The sequence below is a fragment of the Pezoporus flaviventris genome, unplaced genomic scaffold, assembly GCF_033815535.1.
Source record: "Pezoporus flaviventris isolate CSIRO_AGI_PZ_B2104156 unplaced genomic scaffold, CSIRO_AGI_Pfla_v1 ptg000002l, whole genome shotgun sequence".
Classification (NCBI taxonomy): Eukaryota; Metazoa; Chordata; class Aves; order Psittaciformes; family Psittacidae; genus Pezoporus; species Pezoporus flaviventris.
In genome coordinates this window covers 82,192,406-82,217,485 of record NW_026892550.1, presented here as the reverse complement: position 1 = coordinate 82,217,485, position 25,080 = coordinate 82,192,406, and the positions used below count along the sequence as shown (strand labels likewise).

General features: G+C 46.0%; 2 protein-coding genes and 1 long non-coding RNA gene across 9 annotated transcripts in view; 2 read left to right on the top strand and 1 right to left on the bottom strand.

Moving 5' to 3' along the window:
* Nucleotides 1–15,475, top strand: part of CACNA1C (calcium voltage-gated channel subunit alpha1 C) — a 482,397-nt gene extending 466,922 nt beyond the window's left edge. For 3 of the 5 annotated variants that reach the window (XM_061444716.1, XM_061444714.1, XM_061444713.1), the window contains 10 exons: nucleotides 1,028–1,129; nucleotides 2,538–2,665; nucleotides 3,819–3,953; nucleotides 4,614–4,966; nucleotides 6,292–6,318; nucleotides 7,656–7,784; nucleotides 8,166–8,275; nucleotides 10,274–10,377; nucleotides 13,120–13,443; nucleotides 13,702–15,475. In XM_061444716.1, the coding sequence (XP_061300700.1) occupies nucleotides 1,028–1,129; nucleotides 2,538–2,665; nucleotides 3,819–3,953; nucleotides 4,614–4,966; nucleotides 6,292–6,318; nucleotides 7,656–7,784; nucleotides 8,166–8,275; nucleotides 10,274–10,377; nucleotides 13,120–13,443; nucleotides 13,702–13,998 (1,709 nt within the window). In that variant the 3' untranslated portion in view covers nucleotides 13,999–15,475. Of the gene's footprint in view, nucleotides 1–1,027; nucleotides 1,130–2,537; nucleotides 2,666–3,803; nucleotides 3,954–4,613; nucleotides 4,967–6,291; nucleotides 6,319–7,655; nucleotides 7,785–8,165; nucleotides 8,276–10,273; nucleotides 10,378–13,119; nucleotides 13,444–13,701 lie in introns of all 5 variants that reach the window. The other 2 variants (XM_061444712.1, XM_061444715.1) reach the window with 1 other exon arrangement.
* LOC133264797 (uncharacterized) lies at nucleotides 5,170–13,797 on the bottom strand. Its single transcript, XR_009741771.1, has 2 exons — nucleotides 13,690–13,797; nucleotides 5,170–5,396 (listed from the first exon to the last, which is right to left on the bottom strand). It is a non-coding gene; the product is annotated as an uncharacterized LOC133264797 (long non-coding RNA).
* Nucleotides 15,476–22,653: 7,178 nt separating the features above from the next.
* IL17RA (interleukin 17 receptor A) overlaps nucleotides 22,654–25,080 on the top strand; it is a 29,188-nt gene continuing 26,761 nt past the window's right edge. For 2 of the 3 annotated variants that reach the window (XM_061444723.1, XM_061444721.1), the window contains exon 1: nucleotides 22,655–22,855. In XM_061444723.1, the coding sequence (XP_061300707.1) occupies nucleotides 22,730–22,855 (126 nt within the window). In that variant the 5' untranslated portion in view covers nucleotides 22,655–22,729. Of the gene's footprint in view, nucleotides 22,856–25,080 lie in introns of all 3 variants that reach the window. The other variant, XM_061444722.1, reaches the window with a different exon arrangement.

Here is a 25,080-nt window from a genome sequence, read left to right as displayed (position 1 = left end):
CATCCTCAGCAAGCTCCTCAGTGTCCCTGTCTTCATTGCATCCTATTAAGAGCTACTGCCACACAGAGCCCTGTGCAGTACACCGAGCCTTAATGCTGAGGAGCAATAAGAAAAGCTGCAGGAACAGCACCTTTAGGAGGACATGATTGTGGTTCCATACTACCTAGAGAGAGAAGAGAGCTTCGATTATAAGGGGTTTGAATGTACATAAATTAAGAAATAAAATTGAAGGTGAATCACCTGGGAGGAAATGGCTACCTAGAAGGAAAGAATATAAATCGAACCTGCTTCACTCACTCTCAGAGGGGTAGTGTGGCTTGATTAATGTCTCATTTAGCTGAGAACCCCTTGGAGGAACATGTAAAGTCTAAGTTCAGACAGTTACATAAAAGGCTTCTTATAGCCTTTGCTGTTCTTCAGAGAATAAACACAAATTTCCTGGGACAGTCCTCTGAGTTGAATAGTGAAAACCTTGCACATGCCTGAAGTGCCTTGTCAGAGCACTGTGCAGACTCTCCAAGGCAGACTATCTGCGCCATGTGAAGAACTTGGTATCTGCCGGGAGGCAGGGATTGCAACAGGTAATCCTTGATAAGTGCTGCAATCAGGCACAGGCCTTCAGATTTTTAGGTGCATCTTTACTGGCAATTATTTGTATTCCCCAAGCTGTAGTTTCTCATCAACTGACCTCTCATCATATTCAACCTTCACTAGATCTCAATTAAAAATTTAAGTGTTAGATGAGACTGAAATGAAGTAGCGCTATGGTTCTGCTTTTTCTGGCTTTTGCACACTATCACAGGCAGTAACACTGTCACCTTCCTACCTCAAGATGACTATACATATTTAGGAAGAAGACCTCTTGCTGTGAGGGGGCTTTAGCAATGGTGAAAGCATCTCTTAGCCCAAAACTTTCCACTACTGAAAAAGCTGTGGTGTTTACTTCCCAAAGTTGCCATGCCAGACATGAAATTGCTCCTCTGCAGGGTCTGCTGAATCCCTGTCTCTGATGATTTTCACCCTGCAGGTAACCTGGAGCAAGCCAACGAAGAGCTGAGAGCAATAATTAAGAAAATCTGGAAGCGCACCAGTATGAAGCTGCTGGACCAGGTGGTGCCCCCCGCAGGTGGTGAGTGCAGAATCTTGTCCCAGTCTGAATCTCTGTCTCTCCCCACCTGATAATGTCCTACTGCACCTCATGATCATGAAGTGGAATGTGGGGGGCAAGCTTTCTTCTACAAGCTGTCACCTGCATTTTATCAGGCTGAGATCTGTTTCTGCCTGTACTAACACGAATTTGATGTTCTCACTACTAAGAAATGAGGCTTCTAACTGCATAAATAGGAGTTAGAAACCTTTATTCCTAGATCTTGCTCCAGTTTGATCATAAGCAGTTGTCCTCCTGGACATTATGTGGTGCAAAGGAAGCAGGCAGAACAAAGTAGCTCCAAGAACAATTGTGTGTACTTTATGTGGCTGCATTACACTCAAGAATGCACCCGCACCTCATAAATCCTTCATATTTAGCAAAGCTGCCTTTACTATGGATATAACTCTTTTTACCCACATAACTGCTTTCTACTAGGATACCTGTCAAAGACTAGTAGTGTACCTAGGGACATTCCTCAGCCAGCCTGAACTGGTGTAGCAGATTGCTGTGGGTTTCTAAGCAGCATCCCTGGTAGGCTGTAATTTGCAGGCTTCTAGGCAACTCCTTCGCTGGGCTTCTTGGGACCCCAGGTGCGTGGGCATCCAGCGTGGCTTTTGCTGACTTTTCCAGGTAGCTGCAGGGGCTATAGCACAAAACAGCATTTGGTAGTTAGTTAACAGCTGCAGCCAGATCCTGCATCTTGCTCAGCCTACTCTGAAGTCAGCAGACCATGTCTTACAACATTTCCAGTGGGTTTGGAGAAGGGGGGAGAGTTACCTGTATAAAAACTTGGCGCGTATTTTGTCTGACTGACAGTTTGTATTGAGGATACAGCAGTGGCTGCATTTCTGGGGATAGGTGATCATTTTGGTTCATTCGCGTCCATGCTAGGCACAACCAAACAGAATTTCAACGTGGAGAATGTCAGATCATGTCTGGAATGGATGGTCAGTCAAATGCTGTTGGTGAGCCCAGACTCTGAGTATGTATTAGCCTAGGTTGTCACAAGACAGAGCAGCATGCATTGACTCAGATGGGAGGCTGCTGCTACAGCAAGATCTTACATGCTAAACCAGTACCAGACGCTGCGAAGGTTAGAGGCACTTCAGCATAAACAGCATACATCCAGACGTACATGGCTACAGGGGTTCTCTGCCAGCAGAGCAAGTCTATCCAAATAGTGCATGCACCTCTCTTCCTGACTACTTACAGCAAGCTCTGGCTGTGGAGCAATCCCTTCCTTCAGCCCCGCATCTTGATGCCATCAAAAGCAAAGCTGTACTGCGGTGCCTAGCGTTTCTGCTGTGAATTGCAAGGCTCACATTAGCAATTATACTGTATTAAAGCAGTTGCTTATTTATTTATCTTTTTTAATACCCCTTTGCAGATGATGAGGTGACCGTTGGGAAGTTCTATGCCACTTTCCTGATTCAGGAATATTTCCGGAAGTTCAAGAAACGTAAAGAACAGGGACTGGTGGGCAAGCCCTCCCAGCGCAACGCGCTCTCCTTACAGGTGACAAGCGGGCACAGAATGGACAGGGGTGGTACAGTAGAGGCATTAGACCCCACTTCCCTCTCAACCATGCTGGGGGGTGGAATGGGCTATCCCCAATGGAAAGGAGCTTGTAGACCCTTTGAATTACAGCATCACTCCTTTTGGATAAATATGCAGGTACCACGTGCCACATCCCTTAGCTCTGGAGGTGGAAAGCACAAGTGAGGTATATCCACAGTTTATCAATCTGCTGGTAATATCTGAAATGTGGGTTCCTTTTAGAGAACTGGTATGAAGTGTCCAGCAGACATATACCTATTACCACATTCATTCTACCCTTTCTGAAGGGAGTTTCTATAGCAGGGTCAGGGAGAGCGTGTTGCCAGGGGGCAAAATGAGTTAAAAAGCAAAAAAGCATACCTGGATGCCAGTGCCATCCAACAAATGGGGCATCAGGCTCTAAGACCTGGGATCTTTTCAGCACTGTGCTACATGTTCACTGGGTGGACTACCAGGCTGTGTGAAAGAATGAGAAAGCCTCGCTGAATGTATATGCAGCCCCATTTACGTCCCTCAAGGGTACTGTAAGGAAAAAGGGTGACTGGAGTTCCAGTAAGCTAAAAAGTGCTGTGGCGCAGGCTCAAATACAGATTGAGGTCTTGGCATACTCACAGCTTACCTTCCTGGATGGACTCCCTGGAATAGATTCCAGTCTGTGAGGTGTTTCAAAACTGTCTAGGTCCAGATGCCAGAAGGTTAGATATTAAATCCATATTTAAACTGCTGATTTAAAAGAAGACATTTTCAGAAACTCAGAGTCCATGGTTCAGCTGGAACTGTGGCTGCTCCAGGGTTTCTGGTTGTGGACCTGAGAACCCAAAGTTGAAAAAGCGTGTAGACTTGCTTAGTCAAGCCTGTGTGTGGATTTATGACTATGTCCTGTTGTGATGAAGCCAGGGGACTAGCAATAAACATTTCTGGGTTGGATTCCTATGAGTTTCACCCTCTCTAAGCTGGAGATGAAAGAATAGAATTTGTTGGTGTTTTTCTGGGGGCTAAGGATGCTATATTAAGTAAAAGGGCTTTGCAGTGCTTAGGAAGAAATAGAATTGCTTTTACCCCTCATAAAACCACTCGGAGATATGAAGCTCTATAGTTTGCTGTTTTGCAGGCTGGTCTGCGAACACTTCACGACATTGGGCCAGAGATCAGACGAGCAATCTCTGGAGACCTGACAGCTGAAGAAGAGCTAGACAAGGCCATGAAAGAAGCTGTGTCTGCTGCTTCTGAAGATGATATCTTCCGGGTAGGTACTCAGCAAGTTTGCAAGCTGAGGCTAGACCAGTAGCTGAGCTCAGAGCATTCTCTTTTATGCACTCTGGTTTTCAGCTCGGCCATCTGTCTTGTTTTCTAAACCCTACCAGAAAACAGAGTGGGGGACTCAGGGTGCCAGATCCTGAGATCTTTGCATGGGTTTTATCCCATTTTCTTCTCAATGGAAGTTTCCTTCCTAAAACCTAAGTAAAACCAGAATAAGAATGGCTAAAGAGTCTGAAGAATACACCAGTTCATCCATCTTACACTCCACAGAGCAGCAGCAAGGCACACTTCAGTTTTCTGTTCACTTCTCCTTTCAGTGGTACAAGTATCATCTTTCAAAAAAAGGACAAGTTATTTAAATCTTCCCTTTCTTATTTCATTCCTATTTCTTGTAATTATCTCCTCTGGTGATATTTTCTTTTCCTTTCCTTGCCTACGCTCCTGGCCAGTCCTCTGAAATATCTTGGAAAGCCAAAGCTTTCACGGCTTGCATGTACCTTGTCTCTCTAGAAAAGAGAGCACCAGTGCACGCACACTTTAGCCCTCATGGGTTTTTTTCCCTCAACAGCAGTCTAAACAGGAAACACTAGGGCCCTTGCACATCTTCTCACTCACAAAGGGAAAATCCTTCCTTCTTTTCTGACAGAGAGCTGGAGGCTTGTTTGGAAACCATGTCAGCTATTACCAAAGTGATGGCAGGAGTGCGTTCCCTCAGACATTCACCACCCAGCGACCTTTGCACATCAATAAGTCTGGCAACAACCAGGGAGATACCGAGTCTCCATCTCATGAGAAGCTGGTGGACTCCACCTTCACTCCCAGCAGCTACTCATCTTCAGGCTCCAATGCCAACATCAACAATGCCAACAACACAGCCCTGTGCCGCTTCCCCAGCCCACCCAGCTACCCCAGCACTGTCAGCACAGTGGAAGGCCATGGGACGCCCTTGTCACCCACCATACGTGTACAGGAGGCTCCTTGGAAACTGCCTTCCAAAAGGTAAGCTTCACAGCAGTGAGTGATTCAAGGGACCACGTATAGAAACATGCATGCAGACACCAGAGCACTGCTGCCCAGCTGAAGTCACCCACCAGACATTGCCCAGCCTGCAGCCTGGATTGAGCCTGTGGTTCTCCATTTGTGCGAAAGCCCACCATACAACAGATATGCATTGGCTGACCACTGCAAAGACCACTGCACTCTTACTGCCCAACACACTTGATTTTGTTGTGAATTATCATGAAAAAAAACTTTGTAAGAACCAAAAGGAGCTTTATTTATCCCTCCTTCACCACAGGGAGGTGGTAACCAAGAAACTGGTAACCAAGAAACAGCAGTTCACCTCTTAAGCACCCCATAAGGAGCTCTGTGGAAGTCAGTGGTTTTTCATTCAGTGGGTCACATCCCTCCAGAGGTCACCAAATGCATCCTGGGAGGAGGAAGGCGAGGTTTTCAGAAATGCAATGCTGTGCAAGGCAAATAAAACCCCCTTCTCTGGACAGCTTTCAGGATGTTTACACACAGATGACAAGTATGAAAGGGGTATCATCTTTATCAGTGGGGGATATTTTTAGCCCTTTCAGCAACAGAGGAAGGAGCTGGACAATTTTTCTCAGTGCATAGAGTGGGCAATGTGAAAAGGTGGTGAAATGCTGCCCCAGCAAAGGACAGAATAAGAAAGTAAGAGGAAACTCAGTGGGTGCAAAATAGAGGATGATCAGGGGGCTGGAGCACCTCCTATATGAAGACAGGTTAAGAAAGCTAGGGCTGTTTAGCCTGGAGAAGAGAAGGCTCTGTGGAGACCTCATAGCAGCCTTCCAGTATCTGAAGGGGGTTTTATAAGGGTGCTGGGGAGAGACTGATCATTACAGACTGTAGTGATAGGACAAGGGGTGATGGGCTTAAACTTAAATAGGGGAAGTTAGGTTAAATATAAGGAAGAAGTTCTTTACTGTAAGGGTGGTGAGGCACTGGAATGGGTTGCCCAGAGCAGATGTGGATGTTCCATCCCTAGAAATGTTCAAGGCCAGGTTAGACAAAACCTTGAGCAACCTGGTCTAGCGGAAAGTGTCCCAGCCCATGGAAGGGAGTTGGAACTGATGATCTTAAGGTTGCTTCCAACCCAAATCATTCTATGATTCTATGAATTGCTCAAGTAAAGAGTCCAGTATTTTTATTACTTTGTGCCTTCCTGAGGGAGGCCCCAGGAGTTGCACAATATGTTTTACCATCTGCCCTTCCCCTTGCTGACTTGTGCTGATGTAACATTGCTAATATGGTGTTTTTTTCTCTCCCTGCTTCCTTGGGCACCTTCCTTGAATTAGGACTCATTACTACGAAACACTGGGATGGTACGTGTTCTCCCTTGTTCACTAATGCACTCTGGGTGTAAGATCCATTGTTCATCCATTGAAAGTCCAAACATCCATGAATATGACCTCTTATTTTTGTTGTCAGTAGGGCTGAAAAAGAGTTAATGATCACCATGATATTTCCAGAAAATACTCCCAACTCAGGGGTTTTCTGCCCACAGGCAGATAGTGATGCATAGTCTGTTTCTAGCTGGTTCCTAGATTTTGGGGGGTATTAAGAGTTTCTAGCTGGGGTTACACATCTAGGCACTCTCTGATGACAGCACAGTGACATATACCCTGGCATGTCAGTACAAAAAATTCTGTATGGTTTTGAATAAACAGACTGTTGAATAGGGGGAGCTGCCTTACTTTCTCCTCTCTGCGCTTTAGGCAGTTTTACTTGCTTCCCATCCCAGCAGGAAGATCACTCTTGTCCTACAGGATGCTTTATACCATGTGTATGCACATTTCTCCTAATGCTTTTTGCTTAAAGCATATGATAATGTTTCTTATCTAGTCCCTGAAATACAAGAAAACCCCTGCCATACTGCTGTTTCCTGCAAATGCTAGTAACAGACTGACATTGGCTCCAATACCTCCATGTCAGTGTCTCAAAGATTCACACTACCTTCAGATTTCACTTTGCTCCTCAGAAAACACAAACTCAAAAGGAAGTGAAACATGAGGGCCAAGACCTAAAACAGAGGGACAAAGAGAAGACAAACAGGGAATTAAGGCCTTTCACACTTAAGGGTTTAAACGGATCCTACCGAATTCAGTAGAAGTACTCTGCAGTTAGTGATGAGGAAAAGGGCCCAAAAAATGGAAAAGACAGCAAGAAACAAGAGGGTGAACAGAAAGCAGAGGGCAGAGATGTGCACACAAAGGGATTTGGGAGGCAGAGAATAAACCACAGAGCTGAGAGGGTTACTGTTAGCGTCTAGGAGGCCTCTCTGAAATTTGTAGCCAAGGCTTTTGCAACAAGGGAAAAAGCTGTACTTCCAAGGGCCCATCTCAGGTTTTACCTCAAGTTCAGTGAGGTGTATCTTTGGAAATATAGTCAGTGTGGTGTTGCACATCTATAGAGTACATGTAGTCATAAATGACAGTAATATTTGTCCAGCACTGACTTAAGAAGCTCTTCTTCTGAAAGAGGATAGAGCCAAAGGTTGTTTTGTGTTTGTGAACTCTGCAGCTCTGTTCAGTCATTGATTTTTCTATGATAGCTCTTCAACATTATAATAAACTGAGACAGATGGAGCCTGTCATTCTTGTCTTTATAACAGGTTGTCTTTACCATCTCCGTATCTTGACTTGTCTTTTTTGCTCATTAGCTCCAGTTCCAGAGACAGCCAGCTGGCAATTGTTTGCCAAGAGGAAGTGTCTCAGGATGAGACGTATGACGAAAATTTGAATGAAGACATTGAGTACTGTAGTGAACCAAGTCTGCTCTCTACCGAAATGTGAGCTTTGCAGCTTTAGTCAAGGTGTTTGGGTGGTTCTTTGATTAAAGGGGAGAGGTGGGAAGAGGTTCTGGTTTTCTTCAAGTAACATTGAAAAGGACATCTTTGACCCAGGACTTTCCTTCTCCTTTGAATGAAACATCTGGATCTACAGGGCCTTCTTCCATATTCACATCTACTATCTAACATTCCCAAATCTCACATTTAGAGCATTCTCTGTCACATGGTCTCTTGTTACTGCTTCTGGACCAGTTACAGCTCAAAGCTAACTTACTATTGCATCCATTTGATAGCATGATTTTCCTGGCTCCCCTGCTGGAAAAGGAGTTATTCTGTCCAATATCAGCTGCTTTTCTAGATTCCCTCTGTTCTCCTTTCCAGGCTTGCATACCAAGATGATGAAAACAGACAGCTTACTCCACCAGAAAACAACAAAGGAGAAGACAGCCGGCACTCTCCAAAGAAAGGATTTCTGTGCTCCTCAGCATTAGGTAACCCCCCAGCATGACACACGGGCTGTGCTCTCCTCTGCCTCGACTGAGTTCTCACATTTTGCTGGAGGAATCCCAGTATGTGTGGGCACAGGTGTTGCTGTTTGCTGCATTTAGCTTATAAGACCAGGAATCCCACAGCGTGCATATGATCCTGATCATGCACATGATTCTACTGACACTATGCTCAGTCAGTAGATGAACCTGTGGCTGTTTGGATAGTCCATGAGATCTGTTTGATTAAGCCTATCTGTGAATTAGGGGAGTTTATTAGAGCACTGTAGACTCTCCAGTCACCAAGGAGTCACCGAATAGGCTAGCCTTGAGTATACGGTGCTCTGTTCTGTGTGCATTCAGCAGGGAGAAAGGGGAGGCTGTCTCTTTTGTCTGCTACAATGAATAGAGTCAATTTCAGATTAAGTTAATACAATACAAATTTACTTTCTGCTCTGATTGTACCTGGAGATTTTCAAGTGCTTGGGTGCGCAAGCTACACTCAGGTGAAATCCATGAGTCACAGGATTTTATAGAAGTATCAGAACATATGAGAGAGTCTTGAAAAAAAATGACTCTTTGATGTAGAATATTTTTCAGCCTTTTTCCTGAATCCTGGTGTGAAGAAAAAGAACATTTGGGGAAGAAACTAAAAAGAATCCCATATATAAAATATATTCTTACAAAATAACAATGACAGGCTAGGTAGCATAATGTTTAAAGTGAGGCTACTCTGTGCTCACTCAAATCCTTCAGGTTGCTTATACAATGGAGTATTTGAAAAGCATTTACTTTATTTCAAAGCTTAAAATATTAGGCTGTGATAGTTCCTATATCTATCTGTATGGCCAGATTTGCAGTCAGTTCTTGATACAGTGCTTCATTAACTACATTCCAGTGAATATTCATACAGTGGTGTCATACTCATTTTACTAGTTGTTTGGGGATTTTTTTCTATTGACAGAGGAAATACTTTTTATCCGTATTGTAGTATTCATTCTCTGGGTTCTAACACATTTCCCTCAACCCTTAGAGGGCCTTTTCTCTACAAATCAGTATCACAGACATTTACTTTTTTCAGAATTCTAATTTTCTTTCTTGCTTTCGAAAAATGTCAACAGGATCAAGAAGACCACAAAATATTTCAGTACAGCATGCAGCTTAATCTTTAATACTGGATTTATTTGCCATTCTTCAGAAGCAAAGCCTGTGCACTTGTTCACAAACATACTTTATAGTACTTTTAAATTCCCACATAGGGAGTACCTTTCTCATACTTACAGAAGTAAAGATCAGTTTTATAGCAAGTAAACAATGTCGCTGTTTCTACAGTTCCCCCTAAAAATCTCTATTTTTTTTTCCCTAAGAGAAAAAAGCTTTTTTCTCCTCCCTTCTTCCCAAATTTTGAAACTGCTTAGTGTCCATATAAGCAGCCTCCCATTCACCAGTGAACTCAACCACTGATTAACTCACTCCACTTGACCTTGCTATAGACACAGCCTCATAAGTTGTGGTATGTCTGGCAGCTAAGGGACACAGATCACATGAAAGCAGGAGGTCGATTGTCACCTGAGCAGCCTGACGTCCGCTCCGGCATGTTATGTGGAGCCAGGTACAGCACCAGAGCCTCAGCTACCATTCTCAGTCCTGCTGAGGGCTTTACCTGAATCAGGGTTATGAGAACACTTCCCCTGCTTAGAAGGGCAATCAGCTGCATTGTATCTGTTAGGACAGTGTTTCAGGAGAGGAAAAATACAAATCATCATCCAGAATTTTATCTTGCAGTTTGCCTGGGAGGTGGTGCTGGCTGGTCCATGATGCCTGACTGCTTTTTGTAAATACAAATGCTTTGGAAGGGGCAAATTACTGAGGGAAAGTGGACACAGAATAAAATGTACATGACTTTGCCCTGTCTCCAATGGGACTGCTCTAAAAGAAGTTGAAACCAATTTCCTGTAGTGTATTATGAGTGATGAACACAGTTGTGTGTGATTTCTGTTACAGGTCGAAGAGCATCTTTTCACTTAGAGTGTCTGAAAAGACAGAAAAACCAGGGTGTAGACGTCTCGCAGAAGACAGTTCTGCCTTTGCATCTGGTACATCATCAGGTAAGCATTAATAACCACAGAGGGCCCAACAATTCAACTGGTACCTTACCATCTGCAGCCTCCTTGAATTCCAACCAACTTTTCAAAAACCATTGGGATAATTTCTCACCCATATCAAATGTCCAATTTTTAGAAAACTTATTTGCCATCACGCTCATTCCTGCTTTCAGGATTTTTATCATTCCCAAATGAATGCTACAGGAACGTGTCCTTTGGAGTCAGAAGACTTACCATTTTCTGATGTCCATGAATGAGTAAAATAAAAAACTAACTAAAAGATAAAACTACCTACCCAAACTGCACGCTGGAGTGCAATTACACTGCTTTTGATGATAGTATGCATATGAATAAAACATACAGGTTCTACTTTAAAAGCAACCAGTAACTGTAATTAATCATTTTAAAACATAAACTGATTGCATCACATCTTAAGCCCTTTGTAAGTGCATTCAGCAGCCTAGCAAATGTATGCTAGATGTCACAGTCCAGAGTAGATTTGTGTCTTTTGGTTTAATGATGACACTTTTTGTCACCATAAAAGAAACAAGTAGAGATGGTAGTGCCAGCCTTGCAAGTGTGGTGTCCTGCTCTGTGTAGTTCCTGGCACAGAGCAGAACAGCCTTGCCACTTCCTTAGGCTGCCTCAGGGGCAGAAAATGCCAGACAGCAGGGGCAGAAGGAGAGAGAAATCAGAGCAGAGGAGTGAGAGATGAGCGTGCTTGAGGCTTTCTGGCTTTTCTTACCCCTGCTCCCAGCCAGTTATCCTTTAAGGATCAAGCTCCAGAAAGCAGTGCTCTGCAAAGAGTTACAGCTCTGGCAGAGACAAGCAGCAAATGCATTGGGGCAGGGAGATGAGGGCAGGAAACAGCTTCCTATGTTTCCCCACAGCAGCCAACAGCCCTCCTGAGAATTCCTGCCCTCCCATGGCAGGCTAGGCAGAGGGGACACAAGCCTCCCACCCTCTCAGCCCACCCAGCTGGCAGAATCACCTCCCTTTAGCCTGTATAAAGAGGATGGAGCTATTTCACCCTTCCTCATCCCACCATGCAGCTCCAAACCGAGAGGGATGGGGCTTTATCCACCCCAGTGTCACTCAGCCATATTGAAGGGTTCCCCTGAAATAATCATCTGGCCTCCAGCTTACAAGACTCAGCAGTGTTCATATAGTTACAAAAATGTTAGCCTCCAACAGTGCTTAAAATAAGAACATAAAGTGGAAAGGTTGCCTCTGCTAAGCACAATGGATTTGGTTGCTGTGAATGTTTGAAGAGGCATTCTCACAAAATACTCATTATAATATGTAAATATATGTAACTGAAGGTCAAAGCAGTCCCTAAGAGCTTCCCTCAACTTCCTCAGAACCTTACATTTTAGCCAAAATGCCTTGTATATGTTTCAGCCAATAAGCTGAAAAACCAGTTTAGTTGTCCTGCCTGACAGATCTATGGCTCTCCTTGAAGCCCTGGCAGCTTAAGGGATGTGCTGAGGCCATCATAGCCTGCTGAGCATGACTTTTACAGCATAGTTTTTAAAGGCTTTCTTCCTCACTGAAATCTGATAGATGTCTGACATTTAATTCCTGAGAAATTCAGTGAACCTTGTAGGTGACAATTCTTTTGTTCATCTGTCACTGAAACCATCAGCATAGCACAGTTATCGGTTCCCAATTATTTCAGTGGCAGATGGACTCAGCCTTACTTAACTTCAGCTATGTTCAATTTAGCTCTCTAATTTAAACTGGTCAGTTCAGTCCCACTATGCTTAGCAGAGGGAAAGAGCATCCCCAAAGGGCAGGTCTTGTCTAAGTCTCATCCTCCACATAGCATTTTCAGGCAGGTGTCAAAAAGAAGCAGGAGGCTTGTTTGTGTCTCTCTAAACAGTTAACTTAGGCTAAACATACAGCCTTCAGATAGCTGCAGCTGGGTAAGCCAAACAAGGATCCCCTGCAACATAATCCACATGCTTTTGTATTGCCTATGCATTGGTTCATTTGCTTATACTAGGCATCAGTGAGCTTTGTGAGATGACCTTATGATTCTGATTGTATTCCTTCTGGAACAAGGCAGCAGTCACATGAATAAAGCATCAGATCAGCCCTGTGCAACAGCAGGCTTCTTGAGAAATTTGTTATAAAAGGAGTCTGGATGACTCAGAGGTTGTGTATATGATTACAGGAAGGACTGGATGACTCGAAGTATAATCATCAGGTATTGATCCTCCCACCAACAGCAGATGCCTTAAAATCCAGTGGTGGATTTTTCAGTTATTGCCAACTGCAGACATATCTAAAATTCGCATCTGGTACTGTTCAGGTTCCACAGTAGACACTTAACAGAAAACACAGCAATTGGCAGTAATAGCTAGCAGTATGGGTGGTGGCAATGGTGGGAAAACAAATTGCTGTTTCACCCGCTGGAGAAGAGGTGGTGTTTCTGGCAAGGCTGCAGGGAGCAGGGCTGCATCCCTCCTGTCAGTGCAGTGGTTCTGAGGCTGAAGAACTGCAGTCATGAAAGTTTTCAATCTGGTGCTCGGCACTAGCACAAGATACACCGTTTAAAGGAAAGCTTGCAAAATGAGTTCACAGCAAATACCCAAACCATTCCAGGAACTGGCAGCTCTTTTCATGAGCCTTGAGGCCATCCAGGCCTTTCTCAGGTAGTTTCTGCAGAGCCTTCAGAATGAGGGTTCCAGCCCTACTGCTAGGAGCAAGCTCACACTTGTCTTGTTCCTCCTCTGTCCACAGGCGTTAGCAGTGGCCGGACTGAGTCCCCTGCTCCAGCGAAGCCATTCCCCCACCATGTTCTCTCGGCTGTGTGCAACGCCTCCCGCTACACCCTGCAACCGTGGCTGGCCACAACAGACCATCCCAACTCTGCGCCTGGACAGAGCAGAGTCCAGCGAGAAGCTCAACAGCAGCTTCCCATCAGTACACTGCAGCTCTCAGTATCCTGACAACACTGGCTGTAGCAGCCCGAGGAGAGCCAGGCCGGTCTCCCTCACCGTCCCCAGCCAGACCGGAGGGAGCAGCAGGCAGTTTCATGGCAGCGCTGGCAGCCTGGTTGAAGCGGTAAGACTGCAGAGTTGAAAAGGACATAAGCAGTGTCAAGGCCTATTAGAAACACAGCCCTGAGAAGAGCAGGGCAACAGATACATTGCTGCCCACAATGCCAAGCATAGGAGGGCACATCTCCAAGCAGGGGTTGGCAGAGTGAATGGGAAGAGAGGGACTACTAGGTAAAATAGTGGTAAAGGGGTTGTGTTAGAGGTGGATGATGCAGGATACTAACTTCTGTCTTTGTCTCTGATTCCCTACCTGCTTTTGAAGGTCTTGATTTCGGAAGGACTGATGCAGTTTGCTCAAGATCCAAAGTTCATTGAGGTCACAACCCAGGAGCTCGCAGACGCCTGTGACATGACGATAGAAGAGATGGAAAATGCAGCAGACAACATTCTCAATGGTAACAGCAAGCAGAGCCCCAATGGCAACCTCTTGCCTTTTGTTAACTGCAGGGACCCAGGGCAGGACAGTGCAGGAGAGGAAGAGGAAGAGGTGCAGAACCCGGATTGTAGAATAAGTCAGGAAGAGCTCAAGGACAGCAGGATTTATATCAGCAGCCTGTAGTTGCCAGGGCTGGAAGCGATGCTGGTTTTTTATTTGTTTCAATGTTCCTAATGGGTTTGTTTCAGAAGTGCCTCACTGTTCTCGTGACCTGGAGTAACCGGAACAGCGTTCTTCATTCATTTCTGTTGGGACGAGTCACAGAGTTGGGTGGTGTAAGAAAGCTTTTCAGGAGCGGATATAACCCCAGCATGTGTCCATGAAGGAAGAGTGAGGAGGAGGAGGAAGAGCAGGAGAGCCAGCTCCCTCTTTTTTTCAGTCCCTGCACAAGGAACGGCTGCCTCCCAAGCGCATAGGGGAACCTCAGCTTCCTGTGGATGGCCCTAGCCAAAAGGACCCTGCGTCAAACGGGTGTCTTTCAACTTTGCTTGTAAAAATCATTTTGCACATATTCTGTATGAGCCTCACCGTCTCCATAAAGCCAAGGCCCTTTGATTCGGAAGGAGAGGAAGACTTCTTCTGCTGTGGATTCCCATACCGTGAAGTGGAGGAGGAAGCAGAAGAAGCCTGAGGGGCAGGTGGCAGCGCTGCCCGACCCTGCTAAGACTCCCAGGCAGCAGAATCTGCCAACCAATCCAAGCTCAGGCAGTCTCCTGCCAACCAATCAGAGCTCGAGCAGTCACTTGCCAGCCAATCCGAGCTCAGGCAGTCTCCTGCCGACCAATCAGAGCTCTAACAGCCAGCCGTGCAAGCCAGTGGGAGAGCGGGGAGCAGGCTCTGCGGCGGAGCTGAGCCGACCTGCCCCGCACTTGCTGAGGTGGTGGTGGTGGTGGGGTTGTGTAGATCTCTCTTTGTTTTGCAGTTTGATATTTCCTTGAAAGCATGTTGCAGTTTTTATTTTGACTATTATTTTAAATTTTTTTGGAGGGAGAAGGGAGTGTTTACAAGGTTTTGTAATCACCTACCTTTTTGTTTTGGTTTCTTTTCACTTTTGCAAATGTTAAATTGGTTTGATTATGTTGTATTATTTAAACCGGGTTTTCTTTCTCCATTGAAATTTGGTAGAAGTATAATGATAGACAAGTTTTACCAACCATTATGTACACCAAGAATTCGTAATTTTATTTGCTAGCAATTGAAACCTCCTTTTTTTGTTGTTGTTTTATAATTTAAAGATAGTAGGCAATGCACTTGATATAGTCTTGCACATTTGAGTGACTGATTTGGGTTCTTCTTAGTGCTAAGTATATCTGTGCGTGTGGGAGCAATACAGAGTGACTGTGCGTGCGCGCGCGCGTGTGTGTGTGTAAGTGCATGCAGTTCTCCACATCCTGGTTTGAACTGCAGGAGATCTGTATCTGGGGCCATTTGAATGCAAAAACAAACCACTGTCTCTGCTTTTGAAAGGGGAATCAGTAACTTTGCATTTTCTGTTCCACAAGATATGCAAAAACAATGCAATAATATTAATTTTAAAATACAATTGTAAGTTGTGTTGGCATTAAAACTGTATAGAAAACAAAAATTGGGGGGGGGAGGGTGGGGAACAAACAAAAATACAAACCAGAAGGCGTTACGCTTCAATATATTCCGTGTGATGTTTTATTGCATTGATAATGTTTCTGTTGAAGAAACCGCTATACTTGAATTCAGGTCAGTTTCAGTATTTTTCAAATATTTTTTTAAAAATGAATTGCAGTTGTGCCAAGCAAAGACAATGAATTGAAATTAAGTTTGTTTAAGAAAAAAAAAAAAAGAACCACTTCTTGTATATTTTGCTGCATGTCAAGTGAATCATTTCGTATTTGGAATGTGCCAAGCTTTACCTTTGGACTTTTAAGTGCTTTTCTACGTGTGGTTGGGGAAAGGGGTACTATTTTTTTTCCTTTTTTAATTTGTACAATGAACAAAGTGTACCTGGTGTAAGTAACTATTCTGCAATCCACTGACAGGTTGAACGTTACTGATTTTGCATATCTTGTGTTCATTTTCCTTCTTCCTCACCCCCTTTAAACATGCACGCTGACTTTATTGGTAGAGAATCTTTCTTCCCGAGACCGGGACATTTTCTTCAGGCTTTGTTCTCTTTCCTTTTGCTCAGTTTCTCTAAAGGTCTCGTCCCACTCGAGGGTGGCAAGAGCCCCAAGCCCATTTGGTAGATCCATCCTATGTACTCAGCTGGCACCAGCAATTCAAGGAGTGGAGGAAAAAGTCAGCTTTTCAATTTATTAAATAGCTAACCCTGATTGATTATAGCAGGATCCTGGGAAAATCAAATCTGCAAGAGGCAGAATCGTTAGCAAAGTAAAGTTATCTAACTCTGGTCTGGGCTGAAAGCAGAGGCTAAGTGAGGGAGAGAGCACTGGATCATTGCTTAGGAGAATTGCTGCAGTCTGGCCAAGATGCAGATATGAAGTAGGGGTTTTTTTGTGTGTTCCTGTGCACTGTTCCATCCCTATTCCCAGACTCCAGTGGATAGATCAGATTCTAAGTCACAAAACATCCGAAGGCACAGCATGTCCCAGCCATATTTCCCTACTAAGTGAGTGTGGACGTCTCTTGACCCTAACCCATGAAAGAGGCTCAAAAACCAGGCAGGTACCGTTAGATTTTATACAACTGGTTTTCATTTAGACTGATGCTGTTTTTATTCCCTTCTTGAGATGGTTCACAAACTTGCAGATCAGTGCTGAGCTAGGAGGTGTAATCTGAGTCAGAGCTAAACTTTCATTCAAATCCTGAGCTTCTGCAGATGTCTGAGAGCATCATTCATTGTGTACGTTGGTTACATTATTTTTGTAACGCCCTTTCTTTTGTTCTTGATTCTCTGGGCATAAAACAGAAATAGCAAAGGGTATTTTTGACAATGTACTTTTTTCAGTGTCATTTTGAACTGGCCAGTAGCAGCTCAAGGTACCCTGGAAAAAAAAAAATACCAAATCCTTTTAAAGTAGAGAAATATGCATCCATTTGTACAACCATCTGGCATCAAAGTCCTAATGCAAGCCTTCCCTGGAGAAAGCAACCAGCTGATGTCAGTTAATCTCATCCTTTCCATCCCTCGTGCCTGTATCGAGATGGGTACAGAAGCGTGTCTCCCTTGAAGAGTTTGCTGTTGCTAGTGCCAGTGTTCTCCAAAGCTATTCGAAAGGAACTAATGCTGTGCCTGGCTGTTTCTGAAAATGAAATCAGGGTAAGGGCTCCCTATCTCACTTTTCTCCACTAGAAAGTCCATCTGACCCTCTCAGTGGGAGACAGAAGTGATCTCTGCTCCTGAGAAACAAAGTACTAATCTAAATTAGTGGTGGCAGTTGGCTTGTTTGGATGCTTGACAGCCCCATCAGCTTTTAGGCTTTTTCTTGACAGGAAGGAAAATGGTGGAAAGGATTATGCCCCACACATTCCCAGTGAAAGCTGTGACTGCCTCAGGGGTCAGAGCCTGCCATGACGAGGGAAAACCCCGCTCTGTGCTGGAAGACCCCTTAGGTCCTGCAGAGTGGAAAACATGTGGCTAGCAGAGACTGTTGCGGTTTAAGGAGTAGGTGTTGAATTTAGTAATTGCTGGTGCCGGCTGTACAAATTCCTCTTTCTGGGGAGGGCAGCATTTTTTATTTATTTTTTCATTTGAGGTACTTCCAGTGTGCACATTGTGACAGGCCTGAGTACAGACCTACTGCCTCCTTCAGGTGAGGCAGATGATGGAAAGGCAGGGGCAGGTTTAGTTCCTGGAATGTCCTTCTTTCCCTGTGTATGGGAGTGGATGGTGGGTATGATCACTGTGCTGTGGATGGAAGCTTTGAAGGAACTGATGGCTGAGGAGTGGCATGGAAGGAAAGAATGGGGAAAACGATCTGCTGTTTGCCACTAAGCATCTCTGACTTGCAAGAGTACGCTGCAGACTAAAGACGTTTCTTATAAAACAACAAACCTCCTCCTTGTATCACTCCTGCTCATGATTCCTGGCAGTACTGGGCCAGCCACACCGGGTGCATTTGGTTTTTTCCTCCTTATTTCTGTGTGGCTGACATGCAGGGGAAGAAAGTGAAACTTGTGATCCAGAGCTGGAGTTTCATTATCCACAGACCTTTTCTGCATCACCTGCCTCTTCAGCTGGACATGTGAACGATGATGGTGCAGATGCTGCTGCTACTGCAGGGGTCCCACCTGTTTTATTACCCTGCTCACCACACCCCAGCACGGAGGGACAGCCAGAGAGGCGCCATGTACAGAATCGCATCTATTTCTGCTTTGTTTTCTGACTCAGAACCCTGCCCCTGATGACTATGACAACAACAACAAAAAAAGGGCAAATGCATTTTTTACATTTCTTGATAATTTCCAAAGCAATGTATCATTGCTTTCTTTAGACTGACGCCAATATAACAGTTGTATGGGTCTCAGCCAGGCTCCTGTGTCTTTTCTGCCTGATAGTTTCAGATTGCTGTACGAAATGTATGCGTGTTTGCACACAGACACAATCATACAAGGTGACGGCACCACAAGCCCATGGGGTTGTCACCTATTTCACAGATGAATTTGGAAGCCTTGCTTCATATGCATGGATGAGAACCCCAAACTGCTGGTCCAGTGAGCTGAACTGAAGCAGCCCAACTGAGACAGCACTGAGTATCCTAAGATACATGCACGGTCCTGTTGTGACTGTCCCCATGGCAAGGGTGGGGTGGGGGACAGGAACACTGAATGATGAATTTGGAGCACGATAAAGTTGATAAAATAAGTAGAATCCAGTCGGGGTCTGCTGGTAGTGGTGAGGTTTTATCTGTTCCCATAATTAAAACTATAGTGCATATAAAGAAAATATTCCAGGCTGTCATAAGCCCCAGTTCCCATCTTGCTAACACAAGGCTGGAGAGCATGAGGATGCAACAAAGGTGGAAAACAGAGCTGAGTCCAGAAAAGTTTTATGACATCGTTTCTCCATTTATTTTCTTCCCCAAAGAAGCCTAAGAAATATAAATTCCAACCCGCATAGGGTTTCTTTTTTTCTTCTTTTTAAATGTTGCAAAGTTCTCAAAGTTTTATCCCGGGTTAGCAAGCCCAGAGATCCAGGTTTCCAATGGGATCTCAGTGTTGCTGCTTTGTTTCTGGACAGCTGAATCCACTATGACCTTGCTGCGAAGCACCCTGAAATGGTGCGGGCAAGGGCAGAAGCACAGCCGAGAAAGAGATGTCCTGTACTGCAGACAGACTGGGCTCCAACTGCTTTCAGAGAAGTCAGTAGCATCACACTGGAATGAAAAAAAAGCCCACCTCTTCTGATATAAACTTTAGTGTTCTAGTTAAACCCTCCATTCTTCCCCTGCCCCTTACAAGGGGCTTGACTTAACTGTTAACACTTGAGCATAAAAAACAGGCCTTCTTTAGGGGCATAGGACTCGACTCAGTTGCCTAAATGTGGGCATCTACTGCCACTTGAGATCCCCTACAGTACTCTGCCTGGCTGGCAGCAGCTGGTCCAGAAAGGCACAACTCTTCCCCAGGGCTGGTGCTACAGCTGCTGGCCCCATCTGGATGGCAGAGATCTCAGGTGGCAGGAGACAATTAAGCAACTTAATCAAGTCCCTTTCTAAAGGGCTACTGGAGAGGAGCAGCACCAATGACTGATGTAATAAGGGAATCTTCATTAGCATTACCAAGGGCTTAGTTAGGCATGACTGGGAGCTGGTCTCCACACTCCCATGCGGTTGCTTTCCTACCCCACCTCATGCAGACAGCCTCCACTCCTACAGCCTGAAGTTCACAGCGCTCTGCCCAGCCTTTATGTCAGGCCAGGGTTAGCAGCTGCATCCCAGGCCCAGCAGAGCGGGGCAAGCCCAGGCAAGAGCAGGCAACACTCCACCCAACAACAGGTTTTTTTTCTGCCAGCCTTCAAACAACCCCTTTCCAAAGCATTTTTCTATTCAAGACAGACCCACAAACTCAGACACTATTCAGCAGACTCATCATTTGGATGATTAAATACATGTGTTTTTCTGTTGCATTTTGCCCAGCCAGGCAAAATGCAAGTTCCTTCCCAAACAGGCTGCAATGCTTTTAGTATTTTAAGCATCTGAAGCCAGTCTGCTCCCATTGCAAGCACCTAGGTAGATTGGCAGCCAATACTATCTAAACATCATCAACTTTATGATTGCTCATAGAAGTGATTGTTTCAGGCTTATTCAGCCTTGACAGTTTGAATGTGGGAAGGTTTCAGAGGAGGAACGAGATTGTAAATATCTCTTTGACAAACATTGCTGCATCACACACAAAAAATAAAAGGGGGAGATACTTTTAAAACTGCCTTAAAAATCAATTCTGAATGATGAAATCTCCCTCCAAACAATTGCCGCTTGGTAGAGCAGGGCATAAGTTGCTTTGGGTGAATTCTGGCAAGAAGTGGTTGGCATCTAGACCAGTTTCAGCAGTAAAAGGTTTTAGGAGCTGATCTCACACCCAGTCTGAACTCACATCAGCGCCAGTGACCGAGCACTGCAGGATCAAAACTACATAAGATCTGTGGGGTACCTTTATCTGGCCTGCAGCTGCATGGTTTGGGCCTGGCCTGGCAAGGTACTGCATACCTGTGTTTCCCGGTGGCTTCAGGGAAGATGGGGCTCCTCAGCACCTCTTACATTCAGGCCCTGGAGCACCATTTCCTGCTCTGATCATCAGCTATAAATGTTGATAAATATAAGTGTTTTGCCTTCATTCGAATTGCCCAGAGCTGTAAAATGACCTCTCTCAAGTATAAATCAGTCCAGACATAAACCTCCTCTCTCACTTTTCCCTGCCCACCCTCCCTTGCACCTCCACCCAAGCCCTTTCCAACCTCAGTTCTTTACCTCCTTCCACAATTTTATATCTAGTTTTCATGAACCCACAGAAATGCTTTTGTAAATAATGCTGTACAGTTTGTAATCGTCATGTAAGCCTGTCATCAGTGCCAGAGTCCGTCTTGCCCTCTCGCACGTTTTAAAGTCAACAGAGGAAAGTTAGAGTGAATGGCCCGCCAGTGAGCTATAGGGTCATCTCCGTGTGGGACAAATGTATATTCCTGTAAGATTGCATTTTTATCTAAGGAATGATGTTATTTTAAAATTGCTAATAAATTTCTAAACAATGTCCAGATTTGTTTAATAGCGTAAATGTTATCACAACCCCTTTGACATTGCTCCCTTACCTCAGCAGCGGCTGAAAAATAAGGCAGCTTCCTACAGCCCCTTACTTCAAACTAGCAGTCCCGCTGCCATTGGTGGGGGTTTAAGGGGCTTGACCATCTTGGACAGTCACAGCCTGCCCTGTCAAACAGTAACTTAGGAAATCCAGCCACTCTCTGTACTGTTGTCACTACAGCAATTCTGCTGTGTCATGACAGCCAAAGTGTGACTCATGCATAACCACACACTTCACATTTTCTCCACAGGATTCTTTTTTACCAAGCATATGCAACAAAAAAAATGAATGCCTGCAGCCTAAATACAGCATAATCAGTACATACATAGGCCATGAAGCTAATGGGACAATAATAAGTAGCATACTATACATTTAGTTCTCAATGGAACAAATTGTTCTACCATGGTTATCAAGTAATTATGCTGCAATGCCAGCTGAGCAGTGTATTTCCTGTCGCAGCACTATAAATCATAATGCACTCAGTCCAAGTATGTTGGTGTAAGATTGGGTAAAATAACACCTCAAGAAAACAGTGGTTTTCTTCAATTATGTGTATATATACACATGTATTTTCCCTGACTTGCATGCAAAAGTCAGAACCGCAGGCATTGCTGCTGCTATTAACGGTGCCACAAGATGGTAAAACCCAGGAGGCGGTTAAACCCTGTGGATGTCATCGGCATGAGGCTTCGGAATGGCAGAGCAAGCCACCAGAAACCTCGTTATCTCCAGGCTCAGACCAGCCCTCAGTTAGACAGCTGCCACCACAAAACCACACAAAACCGCTGTGTGTCAGTTAAAGCCCGGTAAACGGTTCAGCTTTGCTGAAGAGCTCACTGAGCTGGAAACCCAGCCAAGCTCCCTGTGGCCAGGCTACAGCTTTGTGTGAAAACCATAGCCAGTAACGGGTGAAAGCCGGCTGTGGGTGTGCTGTGGTGTGAAGAATGGTGCGAAACCCTGAGTGAAACCTATGAGGCAGCTGAAACGCCGTGATGATCAGGGATAAGTAAAAGGTTTGCACAGCCCTCGGTGAACTGGATGCATTTAGAATAGCCCCACAACAGGAAAGATACAATATACACATATAATGCTTGTTACTGGGTAGTTGCAGACACTGCTGATGTTGGTTTACCATGCTTAACGCTATTTACCCGAAGCTAGAGGTGTGCACTGGGGAGGATGAGCACTCAGACCTCTCAAACCCCTCCGTTTACTCGTGAAAACGAAGAACTAAGACAAACCCCGGGTAAAACCCGGTTCGGCTCCTTTGCCCCGACCTCTGCCCTCAGGGCCCTCTCCAACGAGACTGCAACTCCCGTCAGGAGACACCCGGGGCTCAGAGTCAACCGGAAAAAGAGCTGAAAGCAGGCCGCTGCCGGGACCCAACCGAGGCGAGCCGAGCCGAGCCCAGCCCAGCCCAGCCCAGCCCAACCCCGCTCCCCTCCCCTCCCAGACGCAATCACCAGACCGAATCGTCGCCGCGGTGGGCGGGCTCTGGGGGTGTTGCCGCCCTGCCCGTCGCTCCGCCCCGCGGCGGCCCCTCCTCAGGTGAGGGCTGGCACCGCTTCGCGCCCAGGTCGGAGCCCGGAAGCCTCGAGGCCGTGGCGGCAGCGGACGGGCGATGGAAGGCTCGGAGCTGCGGTGGTGGCTGCCCCTGCTGCTCCTCTTCGTCTTCAGCATCCCGCCCAACGCCGTGGCCCTGCGGCTGCTGCTGAGTGCCGCGCCGCCTTTCACCTGCTCCCAGCCGGTAAGCGTGGCGGAGTCGGGAGCGCCGGGAGCTCGGGGGTGCAGGCTGGCCGGCAAGTGGCGGGTCCGGGCACGGCGCTGGCGGCTTCCCCGTGGTGCTCGCAGAGGGCGGGACTCGGCCGCAAGGCTGGCGAGGCGGCGGATTTCCCCGCGCCGCCGTGTCCCGCGCCGCCAGCGGTCGCTACCCGCCGGTGTGCCGGGGGGCGGGCACCGCGCGGCCCGGACGGGGAAGAAGAGCCGGCTGGGAAGTCGGGATGAGGGAGCGGCTGTCCCGCTGTAGGGGTGCGGGACACAGCGGGGTCTCCTTCTCCCGGGACATGGATTGTAGGGCGGGGAGCCCGGGCCCGTTCGGTTCCCTCCCGGGCGGGTAGCAGCAAGGGCTGTGGGGCAGGCGACCCGGAGCCGCCTCACTCCCGGCCTTGGCCCTGCGTTCGCAGGCAGAGCCTTGGGCGGGTGAGCTCTGACTCCTTCCCTCCCTCCTCCGTCCGTCCATCGCGGAGCTGGCGGTGAGCGCCGGTCCGAAGCGGTGCCTGGAGGCGGGGGGGGGGAGCTGCCTGGGAAGGAGGTGCCCGCGGACGGGACTCCTCTGAGCTCTCGGCCCGAGGTCGGTGACTCTTTGGTCCTGCTGCTGACCTCATCCGAACACTGTGCTGCCCGGGTAACCCCGGGTTCTTGGCTTTGTACGGTTTGGGGTGTTGATTGTGGTTGATGTGGGCTGTATGTATCAAAGCAACTGTATGTAGCGCACAGCTGTGTTAACTTCATGTTAAACCCTAGTTCTAAATACTGCAGAATTAGCCTGGCCGTGTTGATGACTGCCAGGAAGCGCCAGTCACTAACATCTGTGAGGGACCGCGGCTGGAGCTGGGCTCGCTAAAACTGCCTGAAGTTACTGCACAGGATGTGAGTCTTTGCTAATAGCTGAGGTTGCCTAATATCCTCAATGTTTTAACCTGTTCCTTGCAGCTGAGGTTTTTTAGGAGGAAGCAGGGAATCTCTGCTGAAGGAGCAGGTAAACAAACATTACATGTACTTGAAATCTTGTAGACAGGTTGCTGGTTGTCTTTTCTTCCTGGAAAACCAGCCAGAGAGGATATAGATTGAGAGGTGCAGATGTAGTGTCTGTAAAAATTGAACTAAGCAACCTGAGCTAACTTTGGCACCCCAAAGTATTAACAACTAGCTGGTCTCTCTTCTTCTGAGGGGGTTGTTTTGGTTTTGTTTGGGGTATTTTGTTTGTTTAGTGGGGGCTCTTTTGTTGTCTAAGGCACAGGTAAAGAGTATATAGAAGGGGGAAGACATCTGGCTTTGCTTTTTGTTTCTGTTAGCAGCAGTGGTGTATGTATAAACAAGATAGTGGGCAGCTGTCTTCTAAGCTAGGCGGTTTTATATGTCATAATGCACTCTCAGCAGTCTAGCAAAGCAGCCAGTCAGATGGGGCTGTAGACATACATTAGCCTAAATGTGTCCTTTGGGATGAAAACTTCTATAATCTTTTCCTGAACACATTTCCTAGCCTTTGTCTATGCTGCCTCCTTTCCTAATGTTTGATCATACGCTTACCCCTGTTTCACCTGACCTCTGCCCTGCTGCCTTCATTCCTATTTAAAAAGACCCAAGAAAAAGGACCACTTCTGCTGTTTTACTTTAGGCTGGGCATTGTGGAGTTACAAAATGCAGAATCTTAGCAAAGGGGAAAGAGAACATTACAATATTGCTTAGGCATTTAACAAAACCATGGGTAGCCCAAACATTTAGTCACACAGAGCTTGAGAGTAATACATTGTAGAGTTTGAGTCCTTGGATGCTTGGGCTTTGATTGACTTTGTCTTCTGGGCTCTACCTCTGGCTTTTTAAGGAACTTGAACCATGATAACATGGTGAGGGGTTCACCAGTAGACAATTGACTTTGACCGAGGAAGTGTGTTGCTCACACTCTGGGTGTGTTTGTAGATCAGTGAATGTTTAAGCCTGCACTTTGGCTTTTTCTGTCAATGAGCCATTTTCTCAAATGCAAACAGTATTATGAAAAATGAGCTGGCTTAAACCCACAAGCAGCCTCTTCAGCAGCAGTTGTGAAGATGCTGACTCAAACAGGAAAAAGTACTATCAACTGAAGTTAGGACAGTTGAAAACAATATCCTCTTCCCTTTCTGTCAGTTGCACTGTTTTTGGAGGATGATTCAGTAACCCTTCCAGTGAGTGACAGCAGCGTGGTTCAAAAAG